At 58.5% G+C, this 24,415-nt stretch overlaps 1 protein-coding gene across 5 annotated transcripts; it reads left to right on the top strand.

The window, feature by feature from the left end:
* The first annotated feature begins 939 nt into the window (after nt 1-939).
* On the top strand, nt 940-19,674 carry CBS (cystathionine beta-synthase). Of its 5 annotated transcripts, XM_053917434.2 has the most exons (18): nt 941-1,204; nt 1,866-1,993; nt 3,532-3,748; nt 6,750-6,856; nt 8,830-8,964; nt 10,560-10,639; nt 10,725-10,859; nt 11,408-11,477; nt 12,562-12,653; nt 13,300-13,425; nt 14,084-14,168; nt 14,829-14,934; nt 15,514-15,591; nt 15,774-15,908; nt 16,462-16,570; nt 16,955-17,039; nt 17,344-17,385; nt 18,836-19,674. In XM_053917434.2, the coding sequence occupies exons 3-18, from the start codon at nt 3,540-3,542 to the stop codon at nt 18,991-18,993; spliced, it is 1,752 nt and encodes a 583-aa protein (XP_053773409.1). In that variant the 5' UTR covers nt 941-1,204; nt 1,866-1,993; nt 3,532-3,539; the 3' UTR covers nt 18,994-19,674. The 5 variants fall into 5 exon arrangements, with proteins under 5 accessions (XP_045052100.1, XP_053773409.1, XP_053773412.1 ...); XM_045196165.3 differs by lacking the exon at nt 1,866-1,993 and having other exon boundaries at nt 940-1,204; XM_053917437.1 differs by lacking the exon at nt 941-1,204 and having other exon boundaries at nt 1,851-1,993.
* The last annotated feature ends 4,741 nt before the right edge of the window (nt 19,675-24,415 follow it).

Raw genomic sequence — 24,415 nt, 5'->3', positions numbered from 1 at the left:
CCAGGACTGAGTTGGTTCCTGCCCAGGCATTGGCAATGCCTAGAACATTCCTCCCCCAGAACAAGGTGTGGCTCCTGAGGTCTCCGCTTAAAGTCACCTATTAGGAGAGACTTTTCCTGAGCCCCTGACCTAAGACTAGCTCACCTTTCCGTCCCCCTCCCACATTTCTGGCTCTGTGGCTCTTTATGCCAGTTCTCACTAGCGGACGTTTCATTCCCAAATGCTCTCTGGCTGAGCCCCTTCTCCCAGATCGGTGCTGTCCAGCCTTTCTCATCTCATGGCACACACAAACTAATTACTCAAGTTCTGCGGCACTCCAAAAAGTACAGTTTTTCCTGATCTGGCAAAAATATTACAATTTTTATTGATTTACTACTACCAATAATAGTAGTTACCTACCTTTCTTGCTCCAAAGTGACTTTAAAAAAGTCAGGTGCCTATGCTTGTATGTACGGATTTCTGGCAGCGAGAACTGATTAGGCGCAACCTTATTATGCGACGAGACCAGTAAGATGCAGCTCTATGATATGGCCTGTATGTTTATGGTTCGGGACAGGTCATTCCCACCGAATGGCTGTTGCCATTATTTAATTTGACAATCGGAGGGAAAAGAGGTCAGTATCCCTGAGTAAATAGTCAGGTACTGCACGCTTTAAAACCCCTTGTGGCACACCGGTTGAAAATGGCGAGCCTAGATAGTTTAGAAACAACGCAAGGGAAGAAGCCCCTGGTACTCTCAGTTGGGCTCTATATCCAGGGCCTGGGACAAGCGTGGGCAGGTGGCAGGGGCTTGCTAAATAAATCTGGACGGAACCTAGGCACCCGGTGCTCAGCAGAGCGACTCAATGTGCCGACCATCTGTGTCCAAACCAGGAGGCACCGCCCTTGACTAGTCAGGTGCTAGAGACTCAGGCGGAGGGGTCCTCCCTTCAGACCTGGAGGACTCCAGGGCACACACGTTTGGAATACTGCTGTTAGGTTTGGCCTTCCAGTGGTCCGCAGACCCCTCCAGACCGGCAGCCCCAGCGTCCATTGATGGGGACCACCTGCGTGACATCTGATTTAAGGGGCTTTTGTGACTTCTGACCTAGTCTCAGTGAGCTCGGGTCCCTTCTCTGACCAGTGAGAGTCCGCTCGCTGGGCGGACGAGGGCGCCCGGCGGGCGAAGCTTGTGTGTCTCGGCACTGGGACAGAAAAAATCCCGGTAAGACCCCCGCCGCCGTCGGTGCAGCGCCGAGGTGCCGAGCGCTCGCTGTGAGCGGGTCGCGCCGCCGCCGCCTCCGGCCCCTGCGGTCCCGAGACCCTAGGGCAGGAGCGCGTAGGCCCCAGGCCGCGGGTACAGGGGCCGCGAGGGCGGGATATTTGCCGAGGCTCATCCTTCCAAGTCCTTCTCCTCTCCGGACGGCACGTTTTCATTCACACAAATGCTTATTTCGCCGCGCAGAGCGAGCAGTTACCCAAGCAGTGAAGCGGCACCGGGACACCGAGTGTGGAGCGCACACACAGCCCCGGGCCGCGGGGTCCGGGGAGGAGCGGGTCCCCCACCCGAGGCTGCTCCGGCGGGGAGGGGGTGGGGGCGGGGAGGCGTGGGTCCGGCCCGCGCCTGCACTTTCGGGGGGTGGGGTGGGAGCAGGGCCCTGGGCATGGGCGGGGTCTGGGGGCGGCCGGGTCCCGACCCGCCGGGCGGCGGCGGGGGCAGGATGGGGGGAGCTGGGCTCCCCGACAGGTAGTGTGGTTGGCGGAGGAAAGACGGGGGGCGGGGCGGCGCGGGGGCGCGCGGGCGTGGCGGCGGCCTGGAGCTTAGCACCTCGGGATTGGTCGAGAGCTGGCCTTCCGCCCCCGCCTCTCAGCCAATCGTCTTCTAGCCACCCTCGGACGCAGGATCGCTCCGAGGCCCGCCAGCCCCGGCTCGAGGCCTTGGGTCGCAGGTGTCCGGCCGCCGCTCGCCGCGCCTGGACGTGCCCCACACGCCCCCTTCCCGCGTTTGGTCCAGGTGAGCACCGCTGGGCCCAGACCCGTCCCAGACCTGGGCCGAGGGGTCGTCTGGGTCCCGGGGCGCCCATCCCCCGCCGGAGTTGCATCATCTGCAGCCGCACGAGGCGGAGCTGGGCTGGCGACCCCTCCTGGCTCTGGGGACCCGCTCTCCCGCAATCCAGGCCGTCCTGAAGCCGCGGGTTCAGAGCTCGTGGGCCCGGGACCCCACCCCAACTGCGGGCTGCAGAGGACTCGGGGTCGCGAGCCTGGGACCGCCACGCTGGGACCTGGGAGGGAATTACGGGGAGGTGAGCTGTAATGGTGCCCATCATTGATTTTTCTCCGCATTCTCGATGGGAAATGGCTGTTTCGCACATTTTTCCTTTCTGCCAGTTGCATAGGGTGGGGATAAATGTCAATGTAGCTGCGTGAGCGGCAGTCGAGTTGCGTGCCCGTGAAGGGTAGGGAGCATGGGGCTCGCAGAGCCCTGCTGGGGCACGGCGTCAGGGGTGGGAGCGGGGCGGGTACGATCTGGCTTCACGATTATGACCCGACCGTGTCCAGATTCAGTGGAGTGCCTCCATCTCCCACCTGGAAATTCTTACTTCAAAAGAAGAGTTTACTACGGCCCTCACCCTTGGCCCTAACCGTACCCCTTCTGGCTGACCAGTGCGCTAGTGCGGGGTGCCGTTGCAAGCACCATGACCTCAGGAGGGTCTTGTGGAAAGAGCGCTAGTCAGCCTGTTGTAGCCGCTGGCAGCTGAGCCAGGTAATGCGGGCCAGAGCCTGTGAGTTCGGACCCGGTAGCCAAGCAGCGTGCCTTTGGGTTCTGCCGACCAGATCGATTTCGATCTGTGTTCCCAGCAGCTCCTTACCTTTCTGGAGGTTGCCCCAGGGTGAGGCAAGGCGCCAAGAAGGAGAGGCCTGCACCTTGCTGGGGCCGAGTCTCCATGGGATTGTGGCCAGTCCAGCGACCCAGTGAGCACCCACTGGTCAGGGCAATGCCAGGCTGTTCACCTCTAGACAGTAGGGGTGGGGTGGGGAAGGAGGTCTACGACTTGGGGTGGGGGCTTCTGCAAGATGGAAGAATCACCTCCCTGCAGACCGGCAATGACAGAGGGAAGGCTCTGTTCCACTTACCAGCTGGGTTTGGCCAAATAACATTCAGGTATGGATGTCGCACATTTTGAACGAGCATATCCATTCATTCATTAATGGACACTTGCTTTGTCTGCCCATTTTGACTGCTGCGAATAGTGCTATTATGAATGCGGTGTGCAAATATGTTTCTGTTTTTTGAATAGATGCCTAGGAGTAGAGTTGTGGGGGTCACCTGGTAGGCAGCTCTGTGGTTAACCTTTTGAGAAACCGCCAGACTTGTCCAGAGCACTGGGGGCCTGGATCTATGCCTGGTCTTGCTGAGCTGTGGGAATGAGTGCAGCCCCACGCCCAGAGGTGGCGGATGAGAGGCCAGGCCCAGCAGCCGCAGCGCAGGCTCTTCTGCAGCATTTGAGAGTGGCCTCAGCAGGTGACTTCTCTTCCCCATCCCTCCAATAGGTCGCAGCATGCCTTCTGAGACACCCCAAGCCGAAGAGGGGGCGGCAGGGTGTCCCCACATGTCAGGGGCACACTCAGCGAAAGGGAGCCCAGAGCAGGGGCCTCCGAAGGACAAGGACAGCAAGGACCGCCTGTGGATCCGGCCAGACACCCCCAGCAGGTGCTCCTGGAAGCTGGGCAGGCCCATCACTGAGTCCCCTCATCACCACACTGCCTTGTAAGTCCCTGTTTACGGTCACGTGGTGGTTCCTCTGTTACCTGGAGGGGAGGAGACTGCACCCCCCCCCACTCGTAATCACTGTGATGGCCGGTGAGCTGCAGGATGGGGGCGCTTTGTATATGAGGCCACCAAGGCTCAGAGAGGCCAAGGCTCGTTTGCACTGCAGCCCAGCACCTAAGTCAGTGCCCAGTGAGAGTAGAGGCTGAATACATAAATGGAGGTGCCCTAGCCACGCGCCGGGAGTGCGGGTAGAGGGAAGTTTCTAACCCAGGTCCGTGGGCGGCACACTCACTGGGTTAAATTATTAACCCAGTGCATAATTGCAGCAATTAGGGTTAGCACCTTTCTACTGAACTCTAAGTCACACGCATTTCTCCTGGTCGTGGACTAGTTTTCGACAGCGGGCTCTTTTCGAAGCTGGACAGAGACTGTTGGAGGAATAAACCATAATTTTTTAAGCCCTCCAGTGGGATTTCGAGGAAGCAGTTATCTCGTTCTGAATAACTGCGGTAGAAACCACGACACGTTCGTGCAGTCAGTACATCTGTGTGAAGCACCTACTACATTTTGTGCCCTGCTCTAGGTGCCTGAGATCTGTCAGGGGTGAAGCGGAAAGAAAGACAGCGTCCCCACCCCATTGTGAAACTTGAATCGAGCTCACTAAATTTTAGGATTATCTTTATTTTCACAGTATAATCCCCCAGAGTCAAAGACTATGCCTTTTAGATGTTTGATTCTCATTCTGTATAAACTCCTACACCGACATTCATGATTATTGATTTTAAAATCAGAACTGGGGGGTGGAGAGAAGGCTGCGCTTGTCTCTGGGGGTCAATAGGTGGGAATGGAAATTTACAAACCCAGAAGCTGCACGCATTAAACATATCTCAGTGCTGAGCGCTTTGGAGGCCAAGGTGGCTGCTGGCCAGACAGGATGAACTCTCGTGCCAAAACAAACCAAGCCAGAAAATAACAAAACAAACTAAACCGAACCGAGCAGTGGGTGAAAGCTGGGGTGAGGCAGGGGTGTGGCTGCCGGGGGTTGGCAGGCGAGAGGGACCTGGGCTCCCGAGGGCTGGGTGACCTAACCCTGAGTCTTGGGGCGGAAAGGACTCTGTCCTCTCCAGATGGTGAGGCAGCATTACCCCTGCACCTCACATCCGGGCCTGCTTACCCCGCGGTAAGAACACTGAAGGGGTTGCTGTCCCGTCCTGAAGCTCAGAACCCTGCACCGCTGGTCCCAGTTCATGTCCCGGCTGTGAGGGAGCTGGGCTCGGTCTCTCTATTAGGAGGACACTGGACCATGGTTCTTGGCCTGCCCACTACCCCCTGCCTGGTGGGGGGTGGGCCTCAGCCTCCTCTGGCCGCTGCCACAATCCCCTCGGGTCCAGTGTGACTCAGCCACCCCCCCTGCCCTCCAGTCCCTCTCCCATGTGACCATGCAGGTGTTTACCTCTGTCCAGCCTACACTTTAACTAATGAATGAATCAACTCCCAGCGTGGCCCGAAGAACCTGGCCTCCCAAATGGGGTCAGGAGCCCTTTGCCCCCGGCCCAGGTTCTCCCTTCACCCTGACACCCTGCCTCTGGCGTGACCGTTCCTTCCAGCTCCCTGCCACAGTGGAAGGAAGCAGTTGGATGTGAGCTTGCTGCCTGTTTGGGCCCCCAGGGGGTGAGGGGAATGCAGCATCTGTCACCTGTCTCAGGACCCCTGCAGAGCTGGGCCACCCCCTGGGGGGTGGGGCCAGGAGTCTTGGTGTTTAATGGGCTCCGAGCTGGTGATGAGGGCTCACAGCAGCCTGAGGACCTCGGAGGGGACATTAGAAACCCCAGGGTGTAGGAAGCTATTTCATTTCTTGAAACCCAGGCCATTGTGCATGTGCCTGGCTGGGTATTGGGTGAGCACCAGTCCCCGATGGCGAGGAGGAAACGTGGCCACAGGAAGTGCCCGTGTCCTGGTTCGCACACACCCGAATGCTGTCTCCCCCGCCGGCTTGGCAGGTGGAGACCGTCTGGGGACAGGGCCAGTCTTGGGCACATGAAGGCAGACAGGTGGTCCGTGAGAAGGAAATCCCACACGGGCTGGAGGTCCACCTGGGAGTTGGTCCTGACCCTGATCCGAGGACAGAGTGACCGGCCCGAGGTCTTTGTTCTCTTGTCCCGAGCACCATGCCTCACAGCACCTGTGCCCGACACTTTCTGAGTGATGCCAGGGGCTCCTCAGTCACTGTCGCTGCCTGGTCGACCACCGGGCAGTCTGAGGGGCTCCGCTCTGGGGTCACAGCGGTTTTCTGATCAAAGAGAAGAAAAGGAGGTGGGGGGCGGAGGGGGAGGTGCGTGGTCAGATGTAGAAACAGGAAAGGAATTGAAGGTCCCTGGGGAAGACTTTTGGAAAGGGTGGGCTTGGACCTATTGTTGCAAAGTCAACTTTTGTTGACTTGGAAACAATAACTTTTGTACTTGGAAATGATTTAACAGTGGCATGTCCTATGTCCCCTTCACCTAGCTGCCCATCGGTGGCATCTTACATTACTATAGTGCTTTGTCTTTCTCTCTGTCTCTCTCTTTCTTTCGCATTTTCCCCCAAAGGAAAGCTTTGTTGACAAAACTCACTATCTACTTGAAGGCAAAGACTAATCAGTTAGCAGCCCTGCCTCCTGCCTGCTCACCACACCGGGTCCCTCTGGAGAAAGAACAGGAGGGAGCCCGGGCCGCAGTCCCCCGGGGCGCCCCAAGTTCTGCAGTGTACTGTCAAACCTGGGCAGTGACGTCGGTGCAGCTGACTGTTCACTAAGATGGACATAGTGCATCTCATAGGTTTTTAGGGATGTGTCGGGGATGGAGGGACAGTGACCTTTTGTCCTGTGTGCAGATTTGTGTCGCCACCGCCCAGGTCCCTCATTAAAGCCAGTTCTTTGAATTATTTTAAAGAGTGTGCTGGAATGCTAAGGCTGGTACCGTTTTGTTTTTCTGAGTAATCATGGACTCCTCTGTTTTAGGGCAAAACCCCCCAAAATCTTGCCAGATGTCCTGAAGAAAATTGGAGATACCCCCATGGTGAGAATCAATAAGATCGGGAAGAACTTCGGCCTGAAGTGTGAGCTCCGTGAGTACCTGCTTCCTCTGTCCCACGCTCCAACGGCGGCGGCTCCCTGGGCTGGGGTGCCGGATGGGCCCCTTAGACCCCCGTGGGGTTAATGAATGACTGACACTGGGTCGGGTAAGATCGGGAAGAATGTGCTAGAGGGTGACCAGGTGGGCTGCTCTGGAGCTGGTGTCAGAGAGGAGGGGACCTGTGAGCTGAGGCCTGAGGGTGATGGAGGGAGCGTGTGGAGCCCCGGGAGGCCAGCTCGGGCAGGCGTCACGGGTAGACCTGAGCTGGGAAGGAGACTGTGCACCCTGGACAGTGCAGGAGGGGGCCCGAGCCCAGGAGCAGAGTTCGGTCTTCAATTTTTCTGTGGAGGGGTAGGAACCTGCTGATGGGGCAGTGTGACTCCGGGGATGGTTTTTGTGACGAGGGTCTCAGTCCTCACCTGGGCAGGGAGTGGTTATCTCAGCGTTCGGCTGGTTTTGTAGGGACAGACCGTTTGTCTGTCACTTATAAGACAAGAGTGGGAATGTGGGGGCTGTGTCTGGCCTCGCCCTATGCAAACAAGGGGGTCCTCCCCGAGTCTCATCTGTCGTTTGGGAAAGGGGCCGCTCGGCAGGAGGGGGTTTGTAGGTGCACAGGGGCTGGGGGGTCTCTGTCACTGTCTGCAGGGCAGCAGCCCAGGTGGAGCTGGCGCTCTGTCACAGAGCAAACAGCAGATGCATATACCCTCGAGGGGGACCAGGCACCCTGGGGTGGGGTGAGCCTGAGGGGCAGGTGGCATCAAGGGGGAAGCAGGCCTTGAGGAAGGGGCCCCACCCAGGGGAGGACCAAGGCTGTGTGGCTGACACAGGAGGGCGTCACCAACTGAGCCCCCTGCTCCCCTCTGGGGAAGGAATTCTCTAAGAAGCAAAGGGCGGCCCTGCAGACCCCACAGCCCAGGCCGCTCTGCGCTCTTTCCTCAGGTAAGGGGCTGGGGGCCCGCTGCACCCAAGCTTGGCGGCAGCCCCAGAGTGGGTTTCAGTGTGCCCGTGTCACACGTGGACAAGCCGGGGAGGCTGTCAGCTGCCCGCTCTGATCCCTCCTCTGGTGCTGGCCTTCCCTCAGGCTAGTTGGAGTGACCTAACGCGATGGTTCAAGTGTAAGACCTAGGAGGGTCCCAGGGCACGGGACTGCTCAGCAGTTAGGCTTCTGGGGGCCCCCCTACCACATGCCCATGCACACACATGCACACACACCATCACACACACACACACACACACACACACACACACACATATATCCACACATGGTCCCAGCAGGGGCCTCCCCTGGCTCTAGGGGACGACATCCACACAGAGGTGGGATTTCAGAAACCGGGACACGCTAGGTCAGAGGTTGCGCTGCGAGTGTTGTAGGCTGGCGCAGGGTCTTCAGGTGCCGTTTGGTGCGGCATCTCCCTCTTTTATGAACAGTATATACTTTTAGGAGATGGGAGGGAGTGGTCTTAAGGAAAGAGCCGAGCAGAGGTCTCGGCACTGGAAGGACAGCGTGTTCGCTGGGCAGCGAGAACAGTGGAGAGCCTGTGGCGCTGGGCAAGGGTGTCTCCAGGGGCAGGTGATGAGAGGTGGGCGTGGCGGGTTTTGGGTCCTGGTTGGGAGTGTGACCGGAGGCTGTGGCTTCGGGGCATCAGGTTGTCCAGCAGGGGCCGCAGGGCAAGGCCAGGCCTTCTGGGATACGAGGGGCTCAAATCAGCTGACTGCTGCACACCCAGCAAGCTCCTGTTGGGACTGTGAGCCATCCACCCGGCTGGGGCTCCTTCCCTCGGGGTTGCTGTTGGTCTCTGGCAGGTGGGAAGAATGCCTGCAGCTTTGGTGGTGGTGGGCGTGGAGAGGGGCCAGTTTACACATCGGGTCAGGTAGTGGAGGCAGCGGGGGAGGGCAGGCAGACAGCAGGGATCAGGTAGGGGTCAGGGGCCTATTCCCGTCTCACGACTCGTCTCTGGCTCCTAGTGGCCAAGTGCGAGTTCTTCAACGCGGGTGGGAGCGTGAAGGACCGCATCAGCCTGCGCATGGTTGAGGAGGCCGAGCGGGCTGGGACCCTGAAGCCCGGGGACACCATCATCGAGCCGACGTCCGGGAACACAGGTGCGTGCTGGGACAAGCCAGGGTTGCCTGGCCAGGGTGACCGCAGCTGTGTGTGCCGGCCTGGCCGGTGGCCTCTTCCCCCGCAGTTCACTGAGCACACATGCGCGCCGCACCTGTGATAGTTCCTGCTTCCTCTGATGCCTTACAGTCCGGCCCGCCTTGCTGATGTCTGATGCTCAGGGGAGCAGCTGCGCCTGCGAGTAAAGACCCACCTTCGTTTCCTGTAGCTGCCATAGCAAATGCCACAGGCAGGCGGCTTAATCAACACGCGTGTTCCCTCCAGCCCTGGCGACTGCACTCCGCCCTCAGCCTTCCCTGGGCTGGGCCTCCTGAGGCCTGGCTCCTTGGCACGTGGACGGCTGTCCTCCCCCTGTGTCTTCACACGGGCGTCCCCTCTCTGTGCGTCTGTGCCCTCATCTCCTCTTCTTAGGACACCAGTCACATGGGATTAGGGGCCACCCAGCGACCTCGTTTAGCCGTCCTGACCCCTTCAAAGACCCATCTCCAAATGCCGTCACTCTCTGAGACGAGGGGTTGGGACTTCAACATGGGGATTTTGGAGGACACAGTGCAGCCCGTGACACTCTGCCGTCTGGCCCCCAAACCCCATGTCCTTCTCACGTGCAAAACATGTTCACTGCATCCCAGCAGCCCCAGTGGGTCTGGACTCCCTCCAGCACCCACTCTGCAGTCCAGGGTCTCATCTAAGTCAGATGTGACTCGAGGCAGATTCGTCCTGAGGCAGGTTGCTTTCCAGCTTCGAATGTGTGAAACCAGATGGGGGTGTGCTTCCAGAATACAGTGGTGGGCCAGGAACTGGACAGACTTCCCCCCTTGCAAAGGGAGAAACAGGAAAGAGGGAGGGGTGGCAGGTCCCTAGCAAGTCTGAAACCTAGCTTGGCAAATGCTGTTGGGTCTTTTTATTATTATTTTTTAAAGGTTTTATTTATTTATTAGAGAGAGGGGAATGGTAGGGAGAAAGAGAAGGAGAGAAACATTGATTGGTTGCCTCATGCACACCCCCAACTGGGGGCCTTGGCCCACAGCCCAGGCATGTGCCCTGACTGGGAATCGAACCGGGAACCCTTTGGTTTAGAGGCAGGCGCTCAGTCCACTAAGCCACACCAGCCAGGGCCCATTGGGTCTTAAGACTCAACGGTAATCCTCTTTGGCTTGATGTTCTGTCCTCTGGACAGTGGCCCTGGCCCCTCTGGAACCAGGAAAGAGGCCGCCCTGCTGACCTCTGCCTGCCTTCCGGGCCACTCTGCCTTTCCCTGAAGGACCACGTGCATGCACGGCCAGCCCACAACGCTTGCTCTCCCTGCTGCTGCCCTGAGTGCCCGGGACATGGTGTTGGCACCCAGCAAAAGCTGAGGGATTGGAGCTTGTGTTTGTGCCCCAGCTTTTCTCCCCGTGAGCACACTTGCCTTGTACTTCATCTCTCTCTTGTCCCTGATGGCAGAGAGGGACCATGCAGGGCTTTTGGGAGTCCACAGTACCCTCTCCTTGGGCTTTTGGGGCTTGTCTCTGGCCTCCCAGGCGGGGGCTGCAGGTGCACGGCAGGGCCTCACCGGGCGCCTGTGTGCTGTCCGCAGGGATCGGGCTGGCCCTGGCCGCCGCAGTGAAGGGCTATCGCTGCATCATCGTGATGCCAGAGAAGATGAGCTCAGAGAAGGTAGGCCGGCGGCGGGCTGTCTCCCAGGCCCCCTGCCCCAGTTTGGGAGGCCTGGCAGGTGGGGAAAGGCTCTTTTTCTTTGCAGGTGGACGTGCTGCGGGCCCTGGGGGCTGAGATTGTGAGGACGCCCACCAGTGCCAGGTTCGACTCCCCCGAGTCACATGTGGGGGTGGCATGGAGGCTGAAGAACGAGATCCCCAATTCTCACATCCTGGACCAGGTGAGGTTCGGGGCTGGGGTGGTGTGCACTCCGAGCGTGGACTCCTCGAGGTGGGGCACGCCTGGGGGCATCTGTATGGGGGTGGTGCCACGTGTGCAGCAGGAGTGGGGGCTGCAGAGGCTGACACAGTGAGTGGCACGTGGTTGCTGACTTCCGGCCGGGCAGGGCCTCCAGTGTGGCCCAGCCTTTGGCTCTGTGTTAGGCTCAGCTCGTCACACTGGGTGGCAGTGCCCTTCGTGTTTTATGCCTGGATGCTCTCTGCAGGCATAAAACACATAAATACGTTTTTTACTGGAAGCTCTTCTGCCTCACTGATTTTGCTCCTGGGTTAATTCAGAAGCCGCATCTTGTAAAGGGCTGGGTTTGATGTTTTCTGTCTGCCGGGGCCCCTAAAACTGCCTGTGCCGTCGGCCCCTCTTCCCTGAGCTGCTGGAGCCCCCTCTGGCTTGCACTGAGCTTATTTGCCTGTTTGCCGGATGCCCTGTGGCTGCTGCCACTTCAGTGTCCTTGCCCTGCCCTCACAGCCCCTTTGCTGTCCCCCCGCACAGTACCGCAACGCCAACAACCCCGTGGCCCACTATGACAGCACGGCCGAGGAGATCCTGCAGCAGTGCGACGGTGCGTACTTCCACCCCGACCCCTCCGTGCATTTCACTGCCCCTCCCTGGTTGCCTGGGAGTATGCACGTCACCCACCCCTCCTTGGTGAGCTCCTGTTCATCCTTCTAAACCCAGATCAAATGCCACCTCTCTCTGAAATGTGCACTTCTCTACAGCTGTTCCCCTCCTTCTGGCGTGCTGTCTTGGACTTTGTGTGTGCCTCTCCTAAACACCAAATAGATCACACAGTGGCATTTGTCTACCCAGCAATCTGTCCTCCAGAGCTGCAGAAGCTCCTGCATGTGGGGAGCAAACGTGTCCTGGGCTGGTGCTGGGCTCACAACTGGGGCTTCACATTGCCGAATGGCACTGGGCATCAAGCCCTGACTTGGGCATTGAATTCCATACTCAGGCTTTCTCATGTCCAGAGCCTGGGTGCGGATGTCAGCGATTAGCTTCCGGACGTCTATACGGACGTGAGGCTCTCGGAACATTTCCTGTTTAGAGTCTGGGCTTGGCACTGGCTTAAGTGCAGCCTCGTTCCATGCCCGGGAGCCAGGCAGCGAGGTGCAGGCCTGTGCTCACCCAGGTTTTATGTGTGAGAATGCTCTCATTTGGCAAACGGAGCCCCTGCCTTGGCGCGGAGCCTGCACAAACCTGTCTGCGGGATGCCTGGGCCAGCGCGGGGCAGCGGCAGAGCCCAGGGGGTTTCCGAGCTGAGCCGGAGCGATGGGGTCTGTCCTTCGTCAGCCAGTTCACTTGTTCGCAGTGCCCAAAACCAAACAGCGTAGGAAGGTACCTCGTGAGGAGCCCCCCTGTGTCCCGTCCCCCTGGCAGCCACCATGTCTGTCCTTCCCGCACTTCCAGACAGGCTTTACACCAAACAGAGATTCAGGGGCCGAGTGTCCTTTAGCAAAGACCCGAGCGAAGCTCACTGTGCCCCAGTGGCAGCGCGCTTCCTAAAGATAGTGGTGATGGGAAGCTGTGGCAACTGGAGAGTGGTTTTTCTTTTGACCTTTTTCGATACCGCGCCTTCATTTGGGTCGAGTGTGTTTTCACTTATTTTTAGAATGTTCTTCCTGACGTGGCTTCTCCCCCATCAGGGAAGCTGGACATGCTGGTGGCTTCAGCGGGCACAGGGGGCACCATCACGGGCATCGCCAGGAAGCTAAAGGAGAAGTGCCCTGGATGCAAAGTGAGCGACCCGGGGCTGCTGGGGCAGGGGAGGGGAGGGGAGGAGAGGGAGGTTTCTGGCCTTGCCGGTTACACAGAGGAACCCAACAATCCAGTGAGCTGGGGGTGGGAGTCAGTTTGGGTGCCGCCAGGGACCACTAAGAAGCTCTGAGCTCTCAGGTTCAGGTCCTGCGTCCGCCCCATCTGGGCTCTGAGAGGCAGGGAGGGCACGGGGTTTGGAGTTGAGTGGACTGTGGCGGGGCTCACAGAAATACCTGCTGGTGGTGCTGAGCCCCCTTCCTCCCTCCATCCGCCCCCCTCTCCCTGCTGGCCAGGAAGCTGTCAGTGCCCAGCACTGCCCCTTGTTCTCAAGGCTGTGGCTGTCCCCTGCGGCAATGTGTCGGGGCTGTCCCAGGACGTTCTGTGCAGGAGGAGCTTCTTAGAAACCACTCCCCCCCCCCACCCCCCGCCGCTGTCCCCTTGAGTTAGGATTATCACAACCCTGAGGCTTCTGGGTTCTGAGCCGGGAGCAGGGAACGAGACCCGAAACCCACTGGCAGATTGTTAGTGGGCACCCGCCCGTTAGTCCGGTCTTGACCATCGGTGATAGCTGGGCTCATCCAGATGAGACTTGCTGGACATGGGCCCTAATGCTGCCCCCTCTGTAGATCATTGGGGTGGATCCCGAAGGCTCCATCCTCGCGGAGCCCGAGGAGCTGAACCGGACGGAGGTGACAGCCTACGAGGTGGAAGGGATCGGCTATGACTTCATCCCCACGGTGCTGGACCGGTCGGTAGGTGGGGCCCTGGTGACCGGTTCCAGCCCTCAGGGCTTGCCCTTTAACCAGCTTGCGCGTCTGCACGCCTGGCTGACCACAGGCTCCCGGCCTGGCTTTCCTGCTGAGGGAGGGGCAGAAACACGACTGCATGTAGCAGGTAGAAGAGATGTAGTCTCGAAGGTCAATAGCAGATAGCATCCTGCACATATCCAAGTACTTGATGTGACCTTGCTGGGCAAAGACTCCAGAAGGTTTGGCTTTGACCCACGTGCACAGATGAGGCCCCTGCCAAGGGAGGGGGTTCGCGCGGGTAAGCAAGGAGAACATGGGTGAGGTAAGGACCCCAGAACAGGCTCGTTCTAAGGACCCAATAAGGGGCTTCAGTTGGGTGGTGTAGAGCCCAGCCTGCAGGACATATGGCCGTTCGGCCAGAGCCAGCAGGCGGTTTTCACTGCCACGTGCAGAATGCATTGCCCCAGGGAAAGGTAGAAAGTTCCAGGTCTGTAGACAGGAGTCTCAGACCCCAGAGCAGGGGCCAGGCTATGTCTGTTGAGGGTCGCAGCCACCTGGACTGAGGCTGTCTGAAGTTGCCAACACAGCTGTGGGCTCCCCGCCCCCCACCGTGCACTGCCTGAGCGCCCCCTAGAGCAGGCGGTCTGGGCCCTGCCTGCAGGTGGTGGACAAGTGGTTCAAGTGCAACGACCAGGAGTCCTTCGCCTTCGCCCGCATGCTGATCGCGCAGGAGGGGCTGCTGTGTGGTGAGTGGGGCGGCAGCGGGGTGCGAAGGACTGGTGGGCACTAGCCTCTGCCAGCTTCCAGTCCACACGGTAAAGGCCACCCTCCTTCCGAGGCTGCGAAGCTTCCCCGCATGCCATCCGTCTGCCCTGGACCTTTAGGAGGTCCGCTGGCCTGTCCTCCAGATTGACGGCCACTTCACAGGGAGGCAGGAGCGCCCTTCCACAGGGCGGCCGTGGCTCTGGGTCAATGTTCCCGGGCCCCTGCTCTGTTTTCTTTGTGTAACGACCTCGCTGAGGCTGGGGCGTGGCATGAAACCCTGAGAAGGGAATGGGGACACAGCTTGACACAAAAGCAGCAGCTGTTGGCTTTGCGCTCTTGGGGAAAAGTCAGCAGTGGGGACCAGCATGTGGCCCCTAAGTGGTGACCTGGCAGCGCTGGCATTGGTGCACATGTGTTTCAGGGCCAGCGAGCTCGGGACGCAGGGTTTTCAGTCAAGACCAGCATTGCCCTTGGGGTGGGGGCTCCCCATCAGTGGGGTCCCAAGCTGGGGCCATCAGTGGGGCTGGGAGAAGCTGGAGGGTGTGCATCACGAGGGCCTCCACGGCCAGGCAATGGGACAAGGCTCCTGCCTGCTCACTTCCCCCTGACACTGGCAGATCTGACGCCAGCCCTCTTGGCAGGTGGCAGTTCTGGCAGTGCCATGGCGGTGGCCGTGAAGGTGGCCCAGGAGCTGCGGGAGGGCCAGCGCTGTGTGGTGATTCTGCCTGACTCCGTCCGGAACTACATGTAAGAAGCTCCCCCCACAAGTCCTGTCCTTCCCCGGCCCCCTTCCCCACTCGGGGCTGCAGCCGTTGCTCTGTGGCATCTCCGGAGATCTGACAGCAGGGCTGGGATCGAGGGGCCCTGCAGGCTCTGCTCCGGCCCTCCTGGGCCACGGCTCCCCTCTGCATCTCAGGGGCCCATGTTTCCCCTGCCTGCCGTGTCCACATCTGGGGTCTTCTGGATGCGTTTAAACACAATGCAGGACCGTGGTGGCAGTGCCCACGAGCCTGGCAGGACCCCGCACCGGCAGTGCCCCCATAGCCCCATTGCTCATGTGAGACCTCTGGGCCTGATGCACCAGCTGAGGGAGGGCAAGGACGCAGCACCCTAAGAAGGCCTCTGCCCCACTGCTCTGCAACCCACATGTGAGCCCTGACCCAGGAATCCAACCGGCGACCTTTGGCTTTGCGGGATGACGTTCAACCCACTGAGCCATGTGGCCAGGGCAGTACTGGGCTTTCTGTGGGAACTGTGCCCCTTGGTGTGAGCGCAGACAGTGGTGAGACCCTCCGCCCGGCCCTGCTGACCTCCTGACGCCTGCAGGTCCAAGTTCCTGAGCGACAAGTGGATGCTGCAGAAGCGCTTCCTGAAGGAGGAGGACATCTCAGTGAAGAAGCCCTGGTGAGGACGCTTCTGAGCGGGACCGCACCCTGGGACCACCTGCGGAGCACCGTCCCTGCGACCTGGGGCGCTTGGGCTGTCCCACACCTGGCTGGTCGTCCCCACGGTCTCCCTGTGTCCCCTAGACACGCCATTGTGTCCGAGTGTCCTTGACTCCCACCTGCCCCGCTCCCTTCCCTCAGGTGGTGGCACCTCACAGTTCAGGAGCTGAGCCTGTCCGCGCCACTGACAGTGCTGCCCACGGTCACCTGTGAGCACACCATCGAGATCCTGCGAGAGAAGGGCTTCGACCAGGCACCTGTGGTGGATGAGTCGGGGTCAGTCTCAGCCACACTCCCGGACAGGGCTGACCTTAGTCACTTTGCAGAGGAATGTCCAGAGCATCAGACCACACCCACTGGACATCATGTCCCCGAGCACTGGCCGGGGCGGGGGGCTGGCTGTGTTGACCCTCGTGTCCCACCACACTGCGCACAGTATGAGCACAGGAGGCAGCGGGCGGTCCCTGGCCTCGCTCTGAGGAGAGGTCTCAGTGGAGGGGCTGGACGCCCCAGTGACCAACTGTCCCGGTTCTCCTGGGACTGTCCCAGTTCTAGCACTAGAAGTCCCATGTCCCAGAACACTGTGACACGGTCAGATGGAGGTCCCCCAAGGACTTGTTGGTGTACTGTCTGCCCGCATTGGATGGGCAGGTCCAGGGCAGGGCATCTGGTCACCACTGTCTTCCTGCCACGTGTGTGCTCTCCGCAAATAGGTGTTGAATTCTAGGGGGAATCCCACAATCGGCCAGAGACCACACTGCCGAGAGAGGGCGGCTGGGGGCGTGCTCTGCTGTCTCCCCTCCCCTGACCCTTCCCCCGCCTTCCCCAGGGCGATCCTGGGGATGGTGACCTTGGGGAACATGCTGTCATGCCTGCTCGCGGGGAAGGTGCAGCCGTCTGACCAAGTTCGCAAAGTCATCTACAAGCAGTTCAAACAGGTGAGCGCCGGTTCTCTGGAGCAGTGGGCGGCAAGGCCCACTTCTGTCCCTGGAGGCGGGGCGCCGTGCTATCTGCGCAAGGGGGCGTTTTCCCTTCTCCAGAATGTCTGGGAATTGGAATCCCCACGTGGGCAGCCTTTCTCACGGGCTCCTTCACAGCGATACGAACGGAATATTCCTGTGGCTTTTCCCGGCCGATGGCTCGCCCACTGTGTATTTCTGTGCGCCCTGTCGGCCTCTGAGTCCTGCGTTGTTCTACATCTGCAAAAGGCTGCAGAGGAAGCTTGTTGAGCGACACCACCTCTCCTGTTGCCTCATGCTCCTTCCTGTGGCGAGCCTGCCTGGCCCCACCCCGGTGAGCACTGACCACGGCTTCTCTTCCAGATCCGCCTGATGGACCCGCTGGGCATGCTCTCGCACATCCTGGAGTTGGACCACTTCGCCCTGGTGGTCCACGAGCAGATCCAGTGTGAGTGGGGCTGGGGGCGGGGTGGGGGCAGTGGAGCCCTGCCGGGCACTGGGCAGCGAGGCCCTGGTGCCCCACACAAGCATGTGGGAGTCAGCAGTGTGGACCTTTAGCCGCTCCCAGCCTGGGGCACGGTTCTCAGAGGGAACCCCTCTGTGGGCCAGGCCTGGGTGCCCACGAGGGTGAAGGTTGCAGAAATCATGAGAATTGGGAGTGCCCTGGAGCCTGCCCCGCCCCCACCCCCAGCTGAGGGCCATCAGGGCCTGGGTGGCCAAGTCTAACCCCTCTCCTGTCCTTGGCTCCACAGCACAGGACCAGGCCTTGGCAGGAGTGGTGGGGGGGCCTGCAGGTATGTACGCCGGCTGTCCCCCCCTCGGAAATGGCTCTGCTGTCGGGACCATGGCTCCGAGGGCAGAGGAGGGCGTCCGGGCGCCCGGGCGCCCAGACCCCAGAGCTTGGAGGGGCAGGTTCTTCCTCTTTGTCTCACATTTGTTGTAATTGAACCCCGCCCCCCCACCCCCTAATAATGTGAGTTAGTTCCAATGTCAGGGCCCACAAGTGGAGTGTCCTTGGGCACAGCTACACTGGATAGTGTGTCCTTGGCTGCCTCATGCTGTTGGCAGAGCCGCGCGGTCGTAATGGAGACCCTGGCCCTTTACAGAGGGGGCCGACCTGCTGTGCCCGAGGGTCTGGAGGGCCAGGTGGCAGGGGCTGCACACACTGCCCTCCCCTGCGGAGGCCGCGCTCCTCCTAAGTGCCACCTTGCCTAGCAGTCCCTGAAATGTGGGTAGCTGGTCTCCTCTGGGCCTCCCTTGGTTTCTCCTGAGGTGCTCTGAGGAGGCCAGCAGGGTGCCTGGCTCCTCTGTGTCTCCTGCTCCCCTAGCCTAGGGACAGATGGCCCTGGAGTCGCTGGGATGGGGTCTGGAGGGATAAAACGTGGCCTGGGCACTTCCTGCCATCCCTCAGTGCTTCCTGGCTCTTGGTGCTTCATGGCGACTGTGTCAGGGCTGTCCCGAGAAACATCCCGTGGGGTGTGTGCATGTGGAGAGATCTGTTAGAGGGACTGGCTCACGTGACTCATTTGGCAGGTGGAGTGGGCAGACTCGAGACCCTGGAAGCCCCAGTGTTTCAGTTGGAGCCCAAAGGCTGAGAAAGTCCCTTCTTCCTTGGGGAACACCAGCCTTTTTGTCCCATTGAGGCCTTCGACTGAGTGGGTGAGGCCCACCCACACCAGGGAGGGCAACCTGCTTTTCTCGGGCTACTGGGTCAGAGGTTGATCTCATCAAGAAACACCCAGAATGATGTTTGGCCAAATCTGGGCTGAGCATTCCACTCACGCTGAGCCATCTCAACCACCCCTGCTCTCCAGGGGGCTGGCATTCATCCTGAGCCCGAGAGCGCGGCACGGGTTTGAGGACAGTTAGAGGCCAGCAGTGTGAGCTGATGCAGCTCGTGGGCGTGCTTGGTGGTGCAATTTCATGCTGAGACTCGAGCCTCGGGCACCCACACAGACCCTTAGGCTGCTCTCACTCAGTGAGGCCCCTGGGCACATGGCCAGTGGGCATGGTTCAGAGAGGGCACCGCCCTGCTTTCTGCAGCCCCGCCCAGGTGGCTCCTGTCGGAGGAAGAAAGCCTCTATTGTTGGGCTTCCGTGGACGTGGCCAGGTGCTGCAGACTCTGGGGCAGGCTCCCAGCTGATTCCCGGGGCCCACATTTTGTGGTTCAGCCTCTCAGAGTGCCTGGGGCGGGCGTGGCTCCGTGCAGAGGTGCCTTTAACCACTGCCTTGTTCCCTCCTCAGACCACAGCCATGGGCAGTCCAGTAAGAGGCAGATGGTGTTCGGGGTTGTCACTGCCATTGACCTGCTGAACTTCGTGGCTGCCCGGGAGCGGGACCGGAAGACAAAGTCAGCAAGAGCCTCGGAACCCAGAGCTGGCGGGGCCGCGGCCCAGCTCTGACTCCCTGCCCGCTGCCCGCTCTTTTGCTCTCACAAATGCTAACTGACAAGCCGTGTGCCTTCCAGCCACCAGTGCTGGGCAGCGCCCCACTGCTAGGGGCAGCAAGGAGCAGGGGTAGGAGGCTCGGCCGGAGGCCAGTGGAAATGTTCATTTCCCTTTTATTAATACTTGTCCCTTGGGTGAGTAGAATGTGCTTTTCTTTAACTTTCTCTTAAAATGTTTCAACAAGGAAATCACATGAAGGGGAACTTAGCCGGGTTGATGAACCCCATGCAATGATGGGGCCAGAGTGGACTGAAGGCAGAAGGAAGTGCCTTTTCCAGAGAAGCCAGAACGGGGAGCAGCAGAGGGAGGCCCAGGAAGCGTGGATCGGTTCAGTGACCCTCTCGCGGCAGCGCTGTCTGCGTGGGGCGGGTTTGGTTAGCGGAGCTTGAGTGTTCAGGGTTTTAAATTGAGGTGAAATTCACATACCTAAAATGAACAGATTTTAAATGTACAGTTCAGGGGCGTTTATTACATTCAAGATACTGTACAGCCACCTCCTCTGTCAAGTCCCAGAACATTTTCCCATCCCCTTCAGCAGTCATTCCTCGCCCCCCTCTCCTGGCAACCACTAATCTGCCTCCTGTCTATATGGATTCACCTATTTGAGACATTTCAGATAAATGGGATCATACCGTCTGTGGCCTTGTGTCTGGCTTATTTCACTTAGCATGTTTTCAGGGTTCGTTCTGCAGCAGGTGTCAGAACTTTGTTTCTTTTTATGGCTAACACTCCACTCCCCAGTTGATGGACACTTAGGTTGCTTCTACTCGCTGGCTGTTGTGAATTGTGCTGCTGCGAACATCGATATACACACATTTGTTTGAATGACTGTTCTCAATAATTTGGGGTGTAGACCCCAGGGCTGAATTGCGGGGCCGTGTGATAATTCTGTGGTTAACGTTTACAGGAACTGCCACACTGGCCCGCAGTAGCTGTGCCATGTTATATTCCCACAAGCAGTGCACAGATGTTCCAGTTTCTCCTTGTCCTTGTCAACACTTAATTTCCTTTTTTTAAAAAATAGTTATGGTAGTGGGTGTGATGTGGCATCTCATGGTTTTGATTTGCCTTTCCCTGGTGACCAGTGATACTGGGCTTCCTTTTGTTTGTGTACCTGTTTTGGAGAAATGTCTATGCAGGTCCTTTGGCTGTTTTTAAAGTGGGTTATCTTTTGCTGCCCGGTTGTAGGGATTCCTCATATATTCTGGAACTAGACCCCTATCAGAATGCTGAGTTACAGGAATCTTCTCCCACTCTGCTGGGTGTCTTTGTCCTTTCTTGATAAAACTTTGGGGCACAACAGTTTTCCATTTTGATGATGTGTAATTTATCTATTTCTTCTTTTGTTTTTCTTTTGGAATGCTACCTAGGAACTCATTGTCCAGTCCAAGGTAATGAAAATGTGCTCTTGTTTTTTGAGTTTTATACTTTTAGCTCAAACTTAGCTCATTTTAATTTTTATACATGGTGTGAGGTAGGGGTCCAACTTCATCCTTTTACATGTGGGTATCCATTTGTATCCATTCATTGAAGAAACATTCTTTCCCCATTGACTGGTCTTGGCACTCTTGCTGAAAATCAGCTGGCCATAAATGTATGGGTTTACTTCTAGACTCTCAGTTCTATTCCACTGGTCTGTATGTTTATCTATAAGCCAGTACTACACAGTTTTCATTATTGTAGCTTTGTAATATGCTTTGAATCAGAAAGTGTGTTCTCGATCTTTGTTCATTTTCAATATTGTTTTAGAAATCATGCATTGTGATATATTTTTCATGTTTCTTGTGCTTGCAATTCTTTGAGCATCTTGGATTCTAATATCTGACTAGTGATAGGTCCAGAAAGGAAAGAGAAAACAGAGGAAATAACTCAAGAAACTGTCCCAGGCTAAAAGACATGACTTTGCAGACTGAGAGGACCTGCCCAGTTCCCAGCACAATGGATGAAGAACGAACCACACAGGGAACACAGGGAACATCACTTGGGATAAGAAGATCCAACAAAAGCTTCCAGGGGTGGGGACGCCCGGCTCACACAGTCTTGGAACATGGACGGCAGTGGACTTTGCCATCTCCAGCACCTGGAGGCTGGGAGACAAGAGGGCGGAGCCTGAAAGCATCTGAAAAGGGAAGGGATGGCAGCCAGACCCTTGCTGTGAGCACCTCCTCCCATAACAGCCGTGGCCGGTACGGATATCTCCACTGAGACAAGTGGCCTCCTTGCCCAGGAAAGCACTGGAAGGTATCCAGTGGTTTACTCCCCCACCAAAATGGGGGAGTAAAACAAGGGAGAGATAACAGGCTCCACCAGCCGAGACCATGGAGGGCACCAACAGAATGATGGGGAGGGGAGGTCCCCAGAGAGCAGGCCCTGCAGCCACAGACTGTGATAGAGACACAGAGGGCCCAGGAGTGATGCTTCAAGGGGGCGAAGGACACAGGCGATCCACACAGAGCCCCAGCCATGAGGGTGTGGGACCGGGCACCGCTTCTCACTCTCCAGTTGGGGTCTTGCCGAAGGCCCCACGGCAGGAGGAAGATGCCCAGGGCCTGGGCCTTTTTGGCATTCCTTGGCATCCAACCCTCCCTCCTTTCATAAGCTTGGCCTCCTTGCCCTGCACCCACAGTTGTAACTAGGCTGGGGCAGGTGGGGACTCCCTGCTGCCTGGGCATGGCCTGGGTTGACCGAAGCAACCTTGGGGCGGGGCAGGAACATGCAGCCTGCAGACCTGGACCCCCGGGAGCCTCCTGTGGGGCAAGTCAGTGTGCCGGGCTCAGTGGGGAGTATGGAGTTCTTGTTTGTGCTGTTTAAAAGGAAGGGCTGGCCGGACCAGTGTCTAGAACAGCAGTGCCAGATCACACGTAACCTTCCTGAGACGACAAAGTGCTTCAGGCTGCGCAGCACACCCATCGTTGGGGCCCAGGTGCTGGTACTTACAGAGACTTCATTCTAGGAACGCTGGTTTGCACGAGTCATTCCTTAAGCATTTTAGTAACAGGACAGGTCTGTTATTGTTTTATTGTTCAGTCTTCTCGTTAACTCAATCTGGCTTCTGTGGTTCAGTTCAAAGCAATCAGGCCCTTCCTTCTGGGGCTGGGCGGGCGTCTCCTTCAGGTCTGCCTGCCCACTGTACTAGGAGCACCTCGGGCAGGACTGGCCTATGGGTGGCCCGGATGGGGCTGGACCGTGAGCACGCAGTTGGGGATGATATGAGTTGGAGCGCAGAGCTGTTTTGCGAGCCGTTGGCGCTGACGACAGCACCACACCTGTAGGACGTGGGCGTCTGGCTTTCCGGTGGGGCCCTAGTAGTGGGGCCCCGGCAGTAGATGGTGTGTGTGCGGCCCGCTCCCTCCCAAGTCCTCTTGAGATGCCACCCCTTCACCCAACAGCAAAGGTAGGGACAGTGACTGGATCTAGAGCCAGCATCGGGGTTCACTGGGCTGAGTGCTTCCATGGGTCCGCAGGTGGGCTTCCGAGAGGCCGGTGCTGACCTGAGGAAGGAAAACAGGCCCACCCTAGCACTGTGAAGCACACGGGGGTGCTTAACAAGCTACCCCAAACGGTGACGGAAAGCAATGACCGCTGTCATGTGCTCGCATGGCTGTGCTCTGAGCAGCACACACGTCCCAGGACAGCTGTCCCTGCTCCAACGTCCCCAGCGCGGCGGGAAGCGTCTGCGAACTCGCTCACTCTCGCCTGCCTGCGGGTTGGTGCCCGCTCTGGCTGGAACCTCACTCACAGCCTCTGCATGTAGCCGGGCTTCCCCAACGCACGGTGGCCGGGGACCCACGGGCAATGGTCCCAAGAAAGAGCTCAGTGGAAGCGGTCCACCTTCCGTGTAAACCTCTCAGTCACCAGTGTCACAGCCACCTCACGCTGCTCTGACGTTAAAGTGGTAACAAAACCTTACCCAGTTTCAAGACGGGGGGGCCTCACTTGATGGACAAAGTCTCAGAAGAACATACGGGGCTGGAAATGCTGCTGTGGCCATCTTGGAAGACGCCTGCCACAAGACCCCGGGCACCTGCAGAGAGAACAGCCTTCCCGGACAAAGCAGCAGGAATCGCAGTGGCTTTGAGTCAATCAGCACTAAGGTGGACGACGATGACGAACTACCCCTTACATTCTGAATAGAAACGGTCTCCAAGCCCAGTCTTCCCCTGCCTGATCCCCATCTTCACTGAACTTGGGACTGCTGGTGCAGAGCTCGTTCTGCACCCCACTCAGGGTCTGGGCAAGGCCGCCATCGCTGCTGAGGCCCTCCCCCCTGTGCCCTGCTATGGGGGCGTCCTCCAACAACGGTGTTTTGTGCGCTTCTCATTTACCGATGGGACTGCGATACATCTGGTTTTGCTTTTCCCTCCATCCTAATTTATCTTAAAGCCTTGTTTTTCACACCATTGTGGCTCCACTTCTACTTTGGATGCAGAAAGCCACGAAAACATGACTTACACCTTAACAATGAGAAAAGGTGGAAAATATGCAAAATCTTAACTCTTCTCAAGATCAGAGAGCTGTGGTCACAAGGCTACCAGGTGACTCAATTCTAAGAGTGACAAGCCCTTTGGAGTGGGAGGGGACACAGGGTGGCTCCCCTTGGCAGTGCAGGAAGAGGAGGCAGCTGCAAAGGGGAAGGCTGGGGGGTGGGGCAGGAAGCTGGAGAGACCCCCCCCCCCAGGGTACACAGGCCTGCCACCCCACCCGCCACACCAGCCCCTCCCTCAAATGAAGCCAAAGTCTTAATCTACCCGGGGAGGTACAATCACCTCCCAGTAAGAACCACTACCTCTCAGACCCAGGCTCTGGCCCAGATTCCAGGCATACTCCCATCCTAGACCCTACCCAGATCGCCTGCAGCAGAGGTAGGAGCGGGCAGACTGCTGAGCAGCTTACCCTTGAGCCTGTGGACACAGGACCTGCGTGTGACTGAGGCTGAACCACGAACACACCTGCCTCCACCTGAGCCTCATCTGGTCTGCTGGTGGGGGGTGGAGGTGGGGGTGGGAGCTGGCCAGAGCAGAGAGACTGCCTCCCTGGCGCAGGCAAACTCAGCACTTGCTGGAAGCTGAGGCGTGGCAGGAGCACAGAGGCCTTGGGCTGGGGAGATCTGAGGGTAACCAGGGCAACAAAACCCAGCCATGGGTCGAACAGACCGCCTCGGGCCCCACACCAGCCGCCTGTCAGGGGGTGTGCCCGCCTCTGGGCCTGAGGACTACCTACTGTGCTCCCTACTGCTCTTCAAAAACCAGCCAGCATTCAACCACAAATCAGGAGACGCAGAACAAAGGAAAAGCCACCCAATGTCAAAAAGGGGAGATGCTGCCGCGAACCCTGAGTGCACCCTGGCTGAGACTTGCGTCCCTCCCTGCCATCAGGG

Source organism: Desmodus rotundus, chromosome 2 (assembly GCF_022682495.2).
Source record: "Desmodus rotundus isolate HL8 chromosome 2, HLdesRot8A.1, whole genome shotgun sequence".
NCBI classification, from domain to species: domain Eukaryota; kingdom Metazoa; phylum Chordata; class Mammalia; order Chiroptera; family Phyllostomidae; genus Desmodus; species Desmodus rotundus.
Note: the sequence above shows the minus strand (reverse complement) of the source record. Positions and strands in the feature narration are given on the sequence as shown.

Excerpts from the sequence above, each read along its gene's own strand:
- CBS (XM_045196165.3), top strand. The coding sequence starts at position 3,540 with ATGCCTTCTGAGACACCCCAAGCCGAAGAGGGGGCGGCAGGGTGTCCC. Across the intron at positions 11,478-12,561 it reads GATCCTGCAGCAGTGCGACG|GGAAGCTGGACATGCTGGTG; the intron begins GTGCGTACTTCC and ends CTCCCCCATCAG. Across the intron at positions 16,571-16,954 it reads TCTACAAGCAGTTCAAACAG|ATCCGCCTGATGGACCCGCT; the intron begins GTGAGCGCCGGT and ends CTTCTCTTCCAG.